We start from the raw sequence: 17,368 nt of genomic DNA, 5'->3' as shown, positions 1-17,368 counted from the left end.
CAACCAAGTGAAGGACAGTGGCTTATGCCAGGTAGACCGTGGTAAAGGTCCAATAGCAGACGTTCTACAACATCATGATAATCCACTGTAGTCTTTAAGCCTATGTTGCACTTATGTTGTTTTCAAAGCAAATAATTAAATGTAGGGTGATCTTTCAGTGTGTCAAACAAAAGATCATTTCAGATTGGTGATAGAAGCATCAAATTCTGGCCAGGATGGTAGTATAGCTGTGCATGAGAATATCTATCCTATCTATCTATATAATAATAATAATATATGATCTATCGAACAGGTGTTCACCAGAGATCCTGATGCACCACAGGCTTTAATGACAATAATGAAGTAATCTGTAGATGGAGGATTTAAGGAGAGTATGTTGTGTCAAGGCTTGGGTTAGAGGACTCAGACAATGTGAGGGAGGAGCAGGAAGCTGTCTTTGGGTTGAGCCTCATAATATATCTTCCCAGGTATCTGGTCTGTAGATGAGTCCTGTAGTGCTTTTGAGTGGGTGGTGTTGCAGGGTGAGACTTTAGACTCTTGATACCTTCTGAGTTCAGACATTTGTCTATTCTCCTGTGAAGTTTTTTGGTTGAATATGTTGCTTCATAAACAGGACTGGAGTAATGAAAGCTTTTCACCTACCTGATTGCAGATCTGAAAGGCCAGTCTGTATTTTTGGTTTGTCTGTCTTTTTCCAGATATCTTAATTGAATTCAAGAGATTTCAACTTGATCTCCTCCAACAAGATTTCCCACAGGGACGCTCTGCTAGTGTTCACTGGGACGAATGATGTCGGCCCATGATTGCATGGGCCGGCGCTTACAATGCTTCAGGGCTCTCAATAAAAACGTTACTAGACCTGCAGGTTGAGTAACTTAAATAATCTACTTGACCTAACTGTAATGTACTTGACCCGTAAACGGGTCTCAAATTGTGTGATCCTAGGCAAATAGTTTACAGGGTCACCTTGTTCTTAATTCTCACATATGATTTATATGATTGCACCTTCAAATATGTGAGCTCAGCATTTCTGCAGTACAAAAAACCCTCTTTTGTTTGATTAAGAAGACTAAAGTTTGCTGCATGCATCACAAATCTAGCCCACATACCCATGAGGTCTAGCCCACACAACCTAGGACTTCTTTTAGTTGCCATCAGGGCAGGAGTGTTTCTCAGTTTATTAACATTGAGTATTTAAACAAATATGTTAACAAACCATGATGTGGTAACATATTATCATCTACACACAGTCATTTTCCAAGAAATGTCCAAAAACCTCTCCACTATGTTGCAGCTTTACTGATAAAACTATATAGTGTATTAACAATCTGAGACCATTGGGTTCCAGAAAACATTTCCTTTGCACATCAACATGTAAAGTATTCTGATTGATTATCCTATTAAAATATTTTATCATCATACAAATATAAAAAAGGGCTTTCACAACTACTAAAATATATTTTAAAATGTTTGCACAGTTGACAGTCATTTAAATGTTGTGTGTTAGGAAAAACCTGACACCCTATATCATTTTATTTTACATTCTAAGCAGCAGGTCACACAGTTCACCATACAAAGTCCTGGAACTCTGCAGTCCGAAAGAAAATTATTTATAAGAAAAACTGACTTCTGACCTCTGTCTGTGAACACAGAGCAAATGTGTCATAAGAACAAGATTTAAAGGCATCTTTTATTGCCCCTACTTTTCAACAGAACACCTGTTCAGTGTCAACTCGCTAGGTGATGAGGCTGAGGTAGTATGCCTATCAGTGAGGGTATGGATGGAGTCTCTGAACTAGGTTCTGTGATTACTTTTTGGATAGCTATTATCTGAATGTGGGCTATTCAGGTTGGCCAACCGGATGTTTAAGCCGCCCAGTATAAAAAGATTGGAATGTTTTTGCATGATATTGGAAACTGTCTAAAAGGTCAGTTACGTAGAAATGCTAAAGTAGAGTGTAGGAGAACATTGGATAAGCAGCGTCTCTCACTTTCTGAAGTGGTGCAATTTAAATGGATTTTGTTGGGAGTTGGCTTTTGTGCACGACTGCTACTCTTCCTGTTGGTGCCAATTATCAATGAGCATTTTGTTGCATGTCAGTATGGCTTCATATAAGATTTAGCCCAGTGTCCTAGCTTGGACAGGCTTTAATGATTAAAAGTATGTTGATTTCCTGATTGCTGTACTTGGGCCAGATAATATGTACAATCACATGTGCCACCTCACCCCATTTGGAGTCAGTAGGAGACCTACAGTGACCATCCCATTCCTCACTTGACCTTATTATGATTTATTCACTGAGTGTTACTGAAAAATGGCTACCAAAAGAAGCAGCATGCCTGTTCTTTTCGGTCCATTCCTTCATTGAAAGTGTGACCTACCCGCCTTGGTGTGCTCGCCTTCACTCCCAATCTCCTTTTTTCTAATGGCAAAGACACCTGGTCCGATGCAAACATTGTGATTGATATTTCTCTTGAAATGGCCTTGCATCATTTCTAGGTGGTCAGACTTTGATTTTAAAAAAAAAAATGGACTAACTACAGCATCTTCATGCTTTACACTGCAAGATTCTTCTGCCTGCTGGTTTAAGGATGACTTTCTTTGAAGCTTCCCATGTCTGAGCCCCACTTTTTTTGTCAAGACTCACAGCAGGTTTATCTCCACACATTATTTTTGCTGCACTCCTCTATTGATGACATTTCCATTAAGAATCCCAGGAACCCTTGGCTAATGCTGCCTGACACACAATATCTGAAACCTTCCTTGCGTCTTAACGTGCGGGTCTTCAGTGAGGTTTTTGCCAACATTATTTCACAGCTCTGTTCCTACCTTCACTGGAGCCACTACCTATCTTGATACCAATTTTGATACCGCCACCAGCTGCGTGTGCCGCCTTCCACTGAGTGTGATGATGGGTTACTACTTCCGGATGCCAGGTGGTTGAAGGATGATAATTCATCCATTTACCACATTTTAGAATCTGTTTTTCAGCTGTTCAGATTGAGGTTGTTAGCTTATGTGGTGGTTACACATGCGTAAGGATTGTTGAGTGGTACTAGAGTCTTAACTCTATTTCCAGCTTTAGGATGATTTGTATGTCATAATTATAGTATTTGAGAAAAAATGAGATGAGGTTGGGAAGTTAGCTGAGATGCATTGAAAAGGAGGAGAGTGATTTATGTGTCTTTTAGTATACAAGTTATGAAATTAAATGTTTCATTGGCCAGGAGAGTAAGATGTTGAGCAAGGTAGAAGGGAATCCATTTCAGAAGACTGTGCTGAATAACTGTTCTTTAGTCTCTGTCAGAGTGTATGGTGTGAACTCTATCAAAGGCTGATAAGAGATTAGGTCGGGAGGAGTGTTGGTACTACATTGTGTCCACTGTTTCTTCAGTGCTGATTAATTTGTATGTGCTGCACAAGCATAACTTTTCATAGTCGAAGAACAGGTTGTTGTCTTCAATAAATACCGCTTGAATTTCTCTAAAAATTGACTAATTATCAGTCTGTAGCTATTAAGGTCAGCAAGTCCGCGTTTTTTAGAATAAGTTTTATGTGGACTATCTGATAGGGACTTCTAGTTGCAGATTCCTTACCTTAGAATTTCCCCCAGGCGTCGGGTAAATAACTTGTTAATCATAATTTGCTTGGAAAGGTTGCAGCTCATAAGGAGTGATTGTCGCTCAGACCAGGACAGCAGCAGACCTTTTAAGGAGAATGTCACTGAACCTTCTATAGTTTAACATAGTACAATCTGGTGTTTAGCCTGTCTAACAAAACCGTAAGTAACTCTACCCTCGTGTGACAAATAATGCACAGTGATTCACTTTTTCATCATTTATTAAACAAAATCGGAAAACATTTTCAAGTTTTGTGTTAGAAAGTACATCCATAGTGTACCTGTGTCATAAAAAGTTAATTATGATCAGGGGATGCTAAACAAGGTCACAGAAGCACTTAATCATCAGAAAGTGCTATCACCAGTATGTATAATCAGATACCTTATCAGTTTGGTCTGGACCATTCTGATTTGTTGTTTCACATGCCTAAGTCACAATGTCCACGACGGACTCGGAGAAAGCATTCTTACTGCTCATCAGTCTGGGAAGGTTTATTCAGCCACTTCCAAATAGTATCAGGATCATCCGTCTATGTTGAGAAAGATGTTCAAATAAAGTTCAGGGAGGTTGCAAACCTACCCCTCAATATGTGTCCAAGCAAATTCACCGTTCTCGTTAGACCATATGATGCTTCTAGAGATTGCAAAAAGCCACAAAGCTAGCTGCATCTGTGGATCTACAGAGCTGTGTCTAGACAGTAAGGTCATGAAATTAGCATCATGAAAAGACTAAGCAAGTATGGTGTTTGTAAGAAATGGGAGCCAGGAGAAAAACAGTTCTCTCTAAAAAAAAGAACATAGCTACTCAGCTATGCAGGACATGAAGGAACTGTAAGAAACTGGAACAGTGTTTATGTAGAGATAAGCTTGAAGTGTAGCTGTTTGGCTGTAATGCACAGCGACCTCTCTTGCAAAACCCAAATATTGCACATCCCCATATGAACCTCATACCAACCGCCAACCATGTTGGTGTGGGGTGATTTGGTCTTGCTTTGTAGCTGCGGGATTATCTGTACACCTCGCAATCATTCATTACAACAGGAAATTGCCTCTATACCTACTTGATGGTGCTTAGCTGAAAGTGGATCATGCAACTAGGCCCGTAATCCAAAACACATCAGTAAATGTACAACTGATTGACTGAAAAACAAATGAATCAGGATGTTAGAATGAGCAAGTCAGAATCCAGACCTTTATGTTGTGTGTGCTAGACCCTAAAGAGAACCACGCATAAAAATGCCTACAAACGTCACAACACATTAAGCTGTTTTGTAACAAGGAGTGGGCCAGAATTCCTCACTGGTGATGTGACAAACCATTACTTAGTGATTGCTGTTAAAAGCAGTTCCTCACGTTACTGAATCGTGAGGTGCACTTTTTCCAAACAAGACTAATAAATGTTGGGTGATATTTTTTTCGAGTACCTGATGACATTGATATTTGTGTGACTTGTCACGTGGTTAGATTTATCTATTAGAACTTGATAAGGACTAGATAAAACACTAGATATGGATTAATATGTAAAACCATACAATCTTAAAAGGGTGTACTTATTTCACGTCGCTGGAGCTGCTACAGGCAACTTCTGCTGTATACAGTTCCTCATGCAATTGAAGCAAACAGATCACGTGTTCAAGTGCACTTTAATTAGTGAAATTGGAAACATGATGTATAATTGCTTAAAAAGCTATAAAACAATGTTTAAAAATGAGCCGCATAGCTATAATGAAGCCATGAAAATTCAGATCACACAAGTACCTCAGGTCCTCTCGAAATAAAAATGTAGCACATGACCATTAATATGTTTAAACTGTGAGGAAACTCTGAATTGATCGAAGGAATAGGCCCCTTCCAAAAACATATTCAAGCCCTGGAAAGCTCCCCACACACTGTGATTTTGATGTCCTACGAATACATACCCCAAGATTTTGTTAAATGTTTGTAGACGGTTCTAAGGACATTCAAGATGTATGTCAGATTTCCTCAAAATAACCTAAAATTGCCTAAAGATTAAAACTATTTTGCATGCAATGTTGAGGCAAAACAGTTGCACACAGGAGGACCTGATAATTACTTGGGGAATAGACTTGGAGTAATTAGTGTCTTGAGTTAAACATAATTGAACCATGGACTATAAATGTGAGTAACTTGTGCTTTCTCCTCGCAGTGAATATGTGGAGCGGGAGAAGGAGCTGCTGGAGGAAATGTATGAGACTCGTATGGAGAACCTTAAAGAATCATTCACCAAGTATTACCAACAGGAGCTTCAGGTGAGGGGCCGAAGGAGGGTGACGGGAAGTGTGGCCCAGCTCTGCTACATGTGTTGCCATGCTGCTGGGTGAGTGCTCCTGGGAGAAACCGCCCACGGTTTGTTGTTGTTGTGGTGGGACTGGCCCCACCTTCCAGTGACAGCTTGTTGAGGGCATATGGAAGATCATGTAGACATGAAATGGCAGGACACAGCTGATGATGTACATGAGATATGACATACATATCAGATACAATGGTAGGTGGCTTGCAGAAGGTTCCCGTGGATGGTACCCTGAGTGAGAATCTTACCTTCTTTCTCTGCTGTAGGAGCGAGACGAGAAGATTGAGGAGCTTGAGGCTGCTCTGCAAGCCAGGTCTGTGATGAAGGCCCCGCCGGCAAGCAGTAAACCGGAGGTGATGGGTCTCCTCGGTGGAGAAGAGGAGTATCTCCGGAGGTCTGAGCGTGTTGCGTCCTCCAAGACCCTGCAACAGGAGCTGGTACAGGTCAAACAAGAGCTGCTGGAAACCAAGGGAGAACTGGTGAAATGTCAGGAGCAACTGCAGGCGAAGTGCAGGGGTAAGTGTTGCGTGGCAGTGCGTAACCAGGACAAGGAGGGATATTCCAGAAATTTATATAATGTCCAGTTCATGGAGGTGGAGCTCTGTGGACGAATTCAGTTGATTAGTTTTCGACAACTGTTTGTTTAGTCTTCTGATATGATGTCTGCCTACTCTATCTGCCCTAGAGCATTTGGTGGTTCGTGGACAGTATCCTACGTATGTAATGATGGTTACAGCTGGTAATTTGAGGGCCACAAAACTAATGCATTCTGATTGGGTAACCAAGTAACAGGTGCACTCTGGCCCTTTAGTTCCTTGAGAGCTTCTGTTCTTCAAGGGTGCAAGGCACAAAACGTATTATTATTATTTTTTTTAAATAAAAATATTTTGTACAAAAACAGTGGAGCTGGAAGCAACGTGGGGTGGAGGCGATAAGGAGAGATCGTGTTGGGGAGTAGTAGTAATTAGATATAGAGAACAACATGGAGCTGCCAGGAAGAAGCACACTGGCAAGGAGGCAGTGGGGAAGTATGAAGGTAGGGAGGACAAGCAACTGGCAAGAGAGATGAGAAACCTGGAGTGGATGAAGGAGAAGCACATGGACAACAGAGAGCAACAAGGAGTTCAGGGAGAGGGAAGTACACGAGGGAGATGGCAGGAGAAAAAAAAATGCTGTCTCATGGAGTGCTTTACCAAAAACAATGAAGTTGGTCTTTAAAAGCAAGCAGTGGAAGTACATAAGCCAGTCAATCAAAATGTATGGTAACAAGACAATGTTCAATGGGAGGGACAAATACAAGACTGACAAGCTTGGGACACAAATAAGAAGCAGGCAAATTAGAGTGACAGGAAAGCCAACGAGTGGTAGTGAGCATGTGGGCTCCAAACTCCTGTATGTTGTTGGTAAGCCCACAATCTCTCTTAACAGGCCATGCATGCTATGTCTAATAGGTGAGACCTCAAAAGCACAACTAAGGTCCAGCTGTCTAACTTTAAATGGACTGCGGAACACAAACGGGATATATGGAAGCCCATGTGACTGATTCATACCTGTCAATCTTTTGCCTCAAGATTGGGGATGAAGTCTGCTGTTTAAGAGGAAATTGTTACCTTTTGTGGAGTGCGAAATAGGGTTGGTTTAAAAAGCGGTTGATTCCATTAAAGTTTATGGAGGCATTTGTTTGTGAGACAGGTTAAAAGAAGTAGACAATGGGTGATGGGTAAAGCCTTTTTAGCCCAATAGACATTGCGCTCTTGCAAGAAACTGAGTGGCTGTGCTCTCATTCACACATAGGAACTTCAGAGACCTCATCAGGCCTCGCAATGCAGGTGCAACTCTGCTTTCTTACCCAACAGCAGCCCAAGTCTGAGTGGAGGAAGCAAAAGTGACAATGTGTACTCTAAAATCGGCAGATTTTTAAAAAAGAAACATTTCTCAGAGAAGTGTGTGAGGGGGGTTTAAGGAACTGGGTTCTCTGTTGCAGTGTCTCCCCCTGCGACCCCCCCCCCCCCCACCTCCTTCCTTGATGGCTTCACTGAAGGTGGGGATGTTTGGTATCAAACATCTCGTATTGATACGCTCACACTGATTCTAGTGATGGGTTTAGCAATACATGCACCCAGAGCGCTCCTTAGAGGTGCTCTGTGAAGCCCTACCAGCTTGTGATGTGCTTGCTGACTGGTTTCTGCCACCCTGACACAGTTCTGGCCCCCTTGGGTGAGAGCCTTCTGCTGTCAGGAGGCCCAAAACAAAAGCTTGTCTGGGAAAAGCGTGTAACAGAATGACCTGCTGATTAGCCTCCCTAAGGCAGCAAGCTTCAAAGGGCTGCCACCTTTGAAATGTGGATATGGCTCCCCTCACAGGACAGGAAGCCAAACCCCCACCACCTGTCCAGAGCCCACTTGGCAACTGGACAGGTGGAAATATTAGCTAGTCTGGTTGGCATACCACCTCCAGGCTAGTGCCACACTCCTAAGGTGGGCTTACTGCAAGGTAGACATGAAAATTCAGAGGTAGCCATCCTTCTGATGGCATACCTAGGATTTCTGGGACAAGGTTATGCTCACTTCCAACAGGAAGTGGTCAAATAGGGAGCGTAGTGACCCCAAGGGTCAGTAGCCCATTGGCAGACCCCCTAAATTCAGTATTTAGGAAAGCCCCTGCTACCAGAGAAGGAGATCCTGATGACCTAAGAAGACCAAGGACACCGAAGAGCCACGAAAGGAGAAAAGAAGCGTCTGACCTGGTACCAACCCTGCCAGTCTCTCTCTCATCGAAATCTTAACCAAAGTCGACTCCTCCTACAGCTGTGACTCCAGAAACCCGGGAGGGCTGCCTGCCTTTGAAAAAGACTCAAGACTTCTGTGAACAGTGGACCTGTTCTCCAGCAAACTCTAAAGAAGGGACTTTGAAACCTCTGGAACCGCCAAAACCTGAAGTCATTACTGCACTTTCGTGTCCGACCCGAGTTGAAGTGGACCACCGGTGCCAATAAGGTTCCCCAGCGCTCCAGAGTCCATCAGGGATTCATCCCTCCTGGACTGCCTGACAACGCCTCCAGCCTCTGCACGCAGTCTACTGTGACCATTCCGGTAGGGAAAACCCAACACCTGAAGACACCTCTGCACCTGTAGCCCCACCGCTGTGGAGCAGAGGATCAAAGGTTCATACCTGTGCCTGACCCTCTCTGTTGGTTGAGCCCAAAAGGCTTCCTGGCCAGAGCCTGCAGCCTCTATTAGTAATGACCGATCTCCATTGAAATGTAGTGAGCACCTGACGCTGCTCCAGCGTGTGTGTTTTTTTTCCTCCATTTTTTTTTCTTCTTTTCACACCAGGTGTATTGTGCAGTAACCAAACCGTGCTGTGCGTGCTGGTGGATAAGGTGACTGCCTTCTTCAGTGTCTTCTGTTCTAGGAGTGGGTGATGCAGCAGATTAGGCCGCCTGTAGCGCCAGAGCTCGGGTCACATCTTGCGCCTCCAGGGGCCCCGTACATTTTGTGTGCACCAACAGTAAGAAGATTTTATCACGTAACCTGAGACAGGGGGAAGGTGAGGAAACATTGCAAGATCGCTACACATTTCTGCCTTTTTTGTGCGTAACCTGCACTCACCTCCCTGGCACTCATGCCCTGCAGAGCTCACAGATTGCCTGGCTTCTGATTGTCAGAGCATGCTCCCTGTTGTGGATTGACTGAGGGGGTGAATTCATACGACCTTGTTCCCAAAATGAAAGCCTGGGCCGCTGTTAACTGAGCACCAGCGTTAAAGAATGTTAAATAAACAGGCAGTCCTTTATTTAAACGTTAATTGAAGTTAAAGAAAGGAAGTAACTAGTTGTCCTGCACTGCTTTACTGTAGGGACACCTTCATTCTTAAAGATATCTTGCAGCAAAACTGTAAAAATACAAAAAGGTCTCTTAAAACTTCAAAGAGTGTATTTCATTAACAAGCAGAATCATTTCATCCCAGTACATCAGATTATATCAGGGTGTTGAGAAGTACTTTTTTTAAGTGATAGTTTTCAAACATAAATTCCAAAACATGTATTCTTCCTCTCCACCCTGATAACGGAGGCAAGTCGGTTATGTGCATTTTTTGGGTGACCTGGTTTCCTATTATACATGAACAACATTGTAGTTAAACCAGACACAGGAGAGGAGTTTGTGCAGCGCACTTACTGATGTCATGCGTGGTGAGGTCCTCTTAAATATGATAATGAGGAAAATGATAATGAGGAACACCAATAACAACCGTAACCCCACAGTGTTCCTCCACTCTGCCCCTCAAATCGATCTGTAACTGACACATTTGTTGTCTCTCATTTCACCTTGAGATATTCACTCTTGTGGTTGCATCTCATCAGTCTTGTATCAGGTCTCCTAAAAGTGCTAATTATCTGGTGGTAAAAAGAATTGTATGATGTGGAGGAATCCGTTAGTTGCGCAGGTAAGCTCTCTAAATTATGCCATCAAAAATTCAATGAAGTGTCCCCAGATTCTTTCAAATGTATCATTTTAGTCCAAAGCAGCCAAAAGCTTCTCCATCCTCAACAGTCCCCAGAGCTTGCTGAGTCAGGCCCCATATTCTGATGACTGCTCTTTCATCCACAATGCTGCGATGGCCTGTCTCACCGTGCATAGCCCCTTGGTGATTGTCTTGTTCCTTGCAGAGATCCAGGAACTGCTGGAAACTGTGCAATATCTGCATCTAATATAGCAATGATGAAGTGGAGTACCTCCTGCCCGTAGCTGTGAGATTTGGGGCATTTCATTAGTAGGTGCTTAGTGTACCTACTTCTCCACAACGCCTCCAGCATTCAGCCAACCTTGCCGTATACTGCTTGTGCATACGCTCTGGCATATACTACCAGTATTGTACTGGTACAAAACCTAAAATACTGGTATAGTACATAAGTCACTAATCAAGCCTGCCTTATAATTCATGTCAATACAGTTATGCACTAATGCAACCCATGATATTCCATCCACTTCCCCCAAACGTTCTTATGTTTATGGGGACACCCACTGGAGACATAAATAGGCTCTTCCTGTTCGGTGCACCAGTCCAGCGCAGTTTTAAAGCTGACAAGGGGAGGCTGGGATGGAGAAATCCAGAATCTGGAAGTGTTCTTCTTGGCCTGTATTGTGCCATTGTGCCAATCCCAACAAGGGCACGGGCACAGTCCCCTCTAGTTCCCCCACGTCCTCCACAATTCCCAACAATGCCCACTATGGGGGAGTATCCAAGAGTATCCCCAACACATGAGACCAAGCCCTCCCGAAGTGCACAATGATGGAACATTCCCACATCACATGAAAAAAAAATGGGCACGTAATTCCGTACCTCAGCAACATGCATGAGTTATTAGGCTCCTGGCGTACCGTAGTCGGAACGGTGTGAGGTAGGACATGTGTAGTTATTTTAGCTGAGTAAGACTAAGTCTTGGGTGAATGACCAATACTCAGGGTTGGGGGTGCGCATACATGCATCCCTCCAATCGGAATCTTTCAGCAGACCCAGCCAACCATCCCATTGGGGCCGTAAATCCGAAAGGAAGTCTGGGGGAATTGTTCACCAGGATCTTATATAGCTGTGATATCCCACCTGCCCGATGGGGTCCCATAAGGTTCCTGGGCTTCAAGGAGTTAATTTCTGCTCTTGCCAAGGACATCTCAGTGTTTGTCTAGGCCGTGGCATAGCGGAAGATAACAGAAGAACTGGGAATGCTGCATAAAGTATCCTGTTTGAAGAGTTTCAAAGGATTTCAAATGAGACCCCTGACATACATCATCAACTGTAGAAATGTCAATGGTGTCCCATCCATCAAACCTCTTGAGAGATGCCAAGTGGTGCCACCATCACCCCATCCGCAAGAGCATTTCCAAGGTAATCATTTTGTCCCACCAAATGCACCTAATTGCAGACCACCACGCTAACAAGGCCCCTCTAATGGGCATCTGTGAGTCTGTGGGATATGGGGATCCCATAGAGCATACCCAGGATGTTGTTGCAGTCCATGGATGCAATCTCGAGGCAAAAAGCAGGACCCAGCCAGCCCCCACACATTCAGTAGTTAATTACCAGTATATGGGCTGCACACTAATATCAGCCATGACAGCCTTCACCCCCCACTTCCCACCAAACCAACCCAATCTATTATTCCCAGGCTAAGCTAAGACACTGCTTAGATAGCAAGGATAAAACTGGAGACCAAATAGGAAATGCACTCGCTCTGTTTTATGGTACCAATATTGTCTGTAATGAAGCCTCAACGTTGATTGTGGTGGGATATGGGGTGGTGGGGGGGTTAAATGTGCTCGTATCTCTGGTTTCAGAGGTCTATGCATGAGTAGATCACCTAGTCTGTTTTCTCTTTCCATTCTGTGAGCAGAGGAAGGACAATGGGCAAGGAAGCCGCATGTGTGTCCTATTCCTGGGGAGGGATAACAAACACACAAAGGGTAAGTGAAGCAGGCCCGTGCTAAACAAAGAAAAGCAAGGAAATTAGTGACACTGAAGCCAAGCAATGCGTGGGCTCTGATACCCTTGTAAGAAAGCAAAATGTCTTGCACCAGACAGAGCATTACTGTCAGGCAAGAACTAAAAATAAGATGTCACCCCAAAAATTAAAGTGTGTAAAAAATCCACCAGTAAATCAAGAACCCTGTTCCAGTAAGGTCATTCTTGACATTCTATGACAGACCCCCACCAGCTATGCGTCTGGGTCCTCTGTTTGTTGCACAACTTAAGGTCTTGCAGCTGTCAAGATAAATCCAAAGGCGAGCCGGTACTGCAGAGCCCAGCTCTACATTGACAAGCACTGCCTGAAGATGTGTATTAGTCGGTCTTTGTCTCCTACCACCTAAGCGGTCCCACATCCCGATCTGTCCTGAATTCCCGGGCCCATTGGCGCGACGCCTGAACAAGTTGAGGCATATAAGGAGGCTATGTTGTGGCTCTGACACCCATTTGCCACCCTCCGGAGTGTTTATGGATCCAAAGAATCTGTAGAGTCCTCCATTCTGATTATCGATGGAGAATCTGTCCTCGATGCAGTGTGCCTCCTGATCCGTCTGCGGGGTCCACCCCAACTTCCATCCCAGCTTCAAACCCAGTGTAGAGATTGCATATGCTGGAGGAAGAACCTATTGTCATATCTGATTCAGAAATCTGACACGATCTTGACTAGAGTCACATCCCCCACAACCTCTGGCACAATCAGTTGAACATCATTATGAGCCATCTGGTACCCCAACTTCATCTCAAACACTCCTGGTTCCATGTGGTTCTGATTCAGAAAGTTGATGGAGGTGAAGAGGAACATGCACCCCAGTACTATAGCAACAAAAAGTTTTGTTGGACCTTCAGGACGCCAATGGATTTAACCCTTCTCCAGATACTAGGTTAAAGTCCCCACCCTCCTTAACCTCTGGGCCTCTTCCACAGAGGAATCGGCCTTGTCTACATTGGTAATTAGATGGGCAGCTGAAGAATTGGACCCCCAACTTTCATCAGCTGAAGTCGAGACAAATGTGCTCACAGAAGTGCTGCAACCTGGGCAGACTTCAGAACTTCTTACCCTGCAATGAAGCCCTTATGGAGACTTATCTGTATTTGGGCCAAGCCTAGCTCTTGTCCACCAGCCAATGGACCGGTTGGCAGGCGTCTGACATGCACCTGGCAATCCTTGTTGCTACAGCATCTTATCCCTAAAAGCTTGGTGGTCCAAGTGTCAACCAGTAGGCTCAACGCTAATTTGTTCCATGCAACTTCTTTTAATGGGAAATCCAAATGTATGAAGGTATTTGAAAAATTAATGTTCTCCCCTGCCAGCTTCACCCTGCGTTCAGTGAAAGCAAGTTGCTTCCTAGGATATTTGTATGCTTTGTGGGATACAGTGGGTGACGTCTTACTGACCATCCCAGAAGAATTCCATCCCAGCCATGCGCAAATCATACAAGATGGACAAGGCGTAGTGAAATACTCCATTGCTCTGCTCTGGGCAGTCTGCACCTGTGTGGTACTTCAGTGCTATGCATGGATGAGATCCACAGGCTTTTCAGGTGTCCCAAATGGTCATGCCTTTTGACAGCACCCTTCTCTTCAGAGACAAGTCAGACTTGACCATGGAGTGCTCCAAAGAGAGCAGAGCTACAGCACACCCCCCAAGCCTCTTTGTGCCTGTGCAGATGTATCCCAAACTGTTTTGTTGCCCCTTTTGAGCTTGGCTTGGTGCAATCTACAGTGCCTTGAGTCATTTGAAGCTCTGGATCGGAGTCTGTCTGACATTGTTCAGGCAATCGTAGGCAACTTAATGCTTAGTCCCTTCCCCTCCTGCCACCACCTCCACGCCATTTCAGCTGGCCATCAGTGGCACATTTTGTTTGAGGCAGCATGTCATTACTTCCACAGATGGCAAAGAATAACATCCAACAGGTGGGTGCTTCATATCGACCAGCAAGGGTATGCATTGGCATTCCTTTCAAATCCACTGCATACCCCATCTACACTGGAGCAGCTACAGGAGGACCAGTATGTCCATCTTAATGAACAAAGTCCAGGCTGTTATGTACCAAGCCTTCAAGAATGTCCTATCATTGAAAATAGAGACTGGATGTTATTCCTGTTATTTCCTGGTTGCAAAGAACAGAAGCATTTGTCCTATTTGAGACCATCACCTTCTCAGCTTTCTCAAAAAGGACAAGTCCAAGATGCTCACACTGCTCCAAGCGCACTCTGCCCTAGATCCGGCCAACTGATAGATGACATTGGGTTTACAGAATGCCTGTTTTCACACCCTTGTCCTGCAGTTTTACAGACATAACCTGCGCTTCAAGGTGGACCACAAGCATTTTCTATTTCCTGCTTTGGCCTCACTAGCGCTCCTCGAATGTTCATGAAAGTAACCAAATAGTCGCATCACATCTTTGGAGGTTGGAAATACAATGTTTCCCTTACCTCGATGACTGTCTGCTGAAGGCTGGTTCACTACAGCCAGTCGTAGGCACCTCTAGACAACAGCGAACCTCCTAGCATCTTTTGGGTTCTTGATAAACATGCAGAAGTCACTCCTGACTCCTTAACAGAGGTCCCCGTTCATCAAGGCTGTTCTGGATATAGTGCTCTTTTGAGCATTTCTGCAGTCTGAACTATTCCAGGACATTCATATTATATTCTCAATGTTTAAACTTCTATTCTGGGCCTTAGTGAGACCGGCTCTGAGGCTTCTTGGCCTTCTTGTCTTCTGTGTTCTGCTTGCTGAACACACCATATAGCACACACAGGCTCTGAAGTCTCGGTGGGCTCAGCACTAAGGGTACCTCTCTGATTCCATCCAAATTTCAGAGGAGACTGCAAGAGATTTGCAGTGGTGGGTGTTCAACTGCAATCTGATTGGTGGCATACTTCTCTTTCTAACCCACCTAGAGTTAACTATTATGAGGTATGCATCGTTGCTGGGTTGGGAAGGTCAACTGAGAGAGGTGGCCAGGGTGCTGGTTAAAGTTATCACTGAATACAGCACTGCCATGTGGTAGTGCATTTAACAGGATAAAGTGTGATCTGGGGTCCTCGGCTAGGAGGCGCTTCACCCCAGAACTAGCTGAACTTCCTTGGCATCTCTCCAGTAGCCAACCACCTGGTTAAATCTTTGAACACCAGGGCGGACAGTCTCAGCTGGTGTTGCCTATAGGATCAGGAACAGCAGTTACACTCACAGCTGGCGCAGGGCATCTTCCAGCAATGTGTAGAACCCTTGCTCGATCTTTATGCCACTGCTGAAAACACTGTGTCCCAATGTTTTGTTTATTGGAGCTCCCACTGTGACGCTCTCTTGGAGGCTCTTTCTTCCTAGAGTGCTGCTCAGGCTCCTGTATACTTTCCTGCTTCTACCTCACCTTCCTAAGATCTGGGGGGAATTAACCACGACTAAGCCTGCCCAAGTCATCTTAATGGCTGTAGACTGAGCCAGGTGTGTGTGGTACCTGGAACATCTGTGCAAGAGCATATATCCCCCATTCAGGCTGCTTCAGGAGGATTTTCTCTTGTAGCAGTTAGGCAGAGTCTTACTCTTGGGCTTGCACAACCTACACCTTCAGCTGTGGTGGTTGAGAAGGGATAGATTGCTTTCGCCCTTCCCCCAGAGGTAGTGGATGTCCTCTTAGCACCCAAAATTCCATCGGCAAAAAACATTTACACTGGGAGATGTTTGTAGCTTGGTGCACTTCTCGGTAGATAGTTTTACTGCAAGCCAAATTAGTGAATCTGTTGCTATTTGTATTAACTATAGCCCAACAGCAACGTGCTGTGGCCGCTGTTAAAGAGCATTTATTGGTCTTGTCGACCTTCTTACGTTTACCGAATCAATCATCATTGTTTAAATCACCTGTCCTGTTTGTTTGAAAGAATTGCTCTAGACTTTTCAACCCAAAACTGTTCATGATGCCATAGTGTGACCTTAACCTGGTTATCATTTACTTGATGTGTACCCCCATTTGAACCAATGCACAGCTGTCCTGCGTCTTTTGACTTTGAGAAACAACCTTCTGGTAGTAGTAAAATAGGCTTATCCCATGAGGGAGCTGCAAGTGCTGTGTCTATGGCTACCATATACTATCTTTGTACCAGACAAAACTAGTGCTGCAGATTAGGGCGGCGTTTCTGCAGAAGGTTGTCTCTCCTTTCCATGTCAGACTTTCCATCACGCTTATGGCTTTCTTTGCTCCACCTCATCCCTCTAAAGAGGAAGAAAGTCTCTCTTGTTTGGAACTCAGAATAGCTTTGACATCTATGAAACCAAAGCGCATCAGGAGGACGATCAGCTATTTGTTAAGTTCGCAGGAGCTAAGAAGAGTAAAGCAGTGCAGGAAAAAAACATATGAAGGTGAATAGTCATCGGCATCAAACTCATTCATTCCAGTACCTTGTACTTGTTGAAAGCAGATTGCGGTCCTGTACCTGCACAACATCTGTTTGGAGGATGGGGGTTCAGTGCCAGGTTCTGCAGAAAATGCCCCCAGATGCACCCACATTGATGAGGGAGTGAAAGCCCAAGCATTATGTGCTTGGCCTTTCAAGCATACACGCATGACAAAGAGCATAAAAAAACAAGGCCAGTCCCGTATCAGATAAGTTTAAGGATAAGGCTTTCAAAAAGAAGCAAAATAATTCCTTGCTGGGTGAGGCTGGCAGAGGATAACATTCACTTTTCAAATGCCTCAATACATTTGGATTCCCTTTCAAGTGGGGTAGTAGGGACTGAATCAGAGTTTAGCCTACTAGTTGCCACCTGGACCACCAAACTTTCAGCCATGAGATACTATAGCAGCAAGGAGGATTGCCATATCGTTCACAGGGGAGATCCTATTCTGTATTCATAGGGCCTGACCCTGGCTTTTTCTTCCTCTGAGCCTAATTCAATCTCAGACTGATGCACTCA

At 44.4% G+C, this 17,368-nt stretch overlaps 1 protein-coding gene across 6 annotated transcripts in view; it reads left to right on the top strand.

The window, feature by feature from the left end:
• The window catches only part of KIF20A (kinesin family member 20A), a 91,506-nt gene that overhangs the window by 51,720 nt on the left and 22,418 nt on the right, over positions 1–17,368 (top strand). For all 6 annotated transcript variants that reach the window (XM_069244461.1, XM_069244459.1, XM_069244462.1 and 3 more), the window contains exons 15-16: positions 5,788–5,890; positions 6,198–6,447. In XM_069244461.1, the coding sequence (XP_069100562.1) occupies positions 5,788–5,890; positions 6,198–6,447 (353 nt within the window). The remainder of the gene's footprint in view (positions 1–5,787; positions 5,891–6,197; positions 6,448–17,368) is intronic.

This window comes from Pleurodeles waltl, chromosome 7 (genome assembly GCF_031143425.1).
Source record: "Pleurodeles waltl isolate 20211129_DDA chromosome 7, aPleWal1.hap1.20221129, whole genome shotgun sequence".
Classification (NCBI taxonomy): Eukaryota; Metazoa; Chordata; class Amphibia; order Caudata; family Salamandridae; genus Pleurodeles; species Pleurodeles waltl.
The sequence above is the reverse complement of the archived record's forward strand: the minus strand, read 5'-3'. Positions and strand labels throughout refer to the sequence as shown.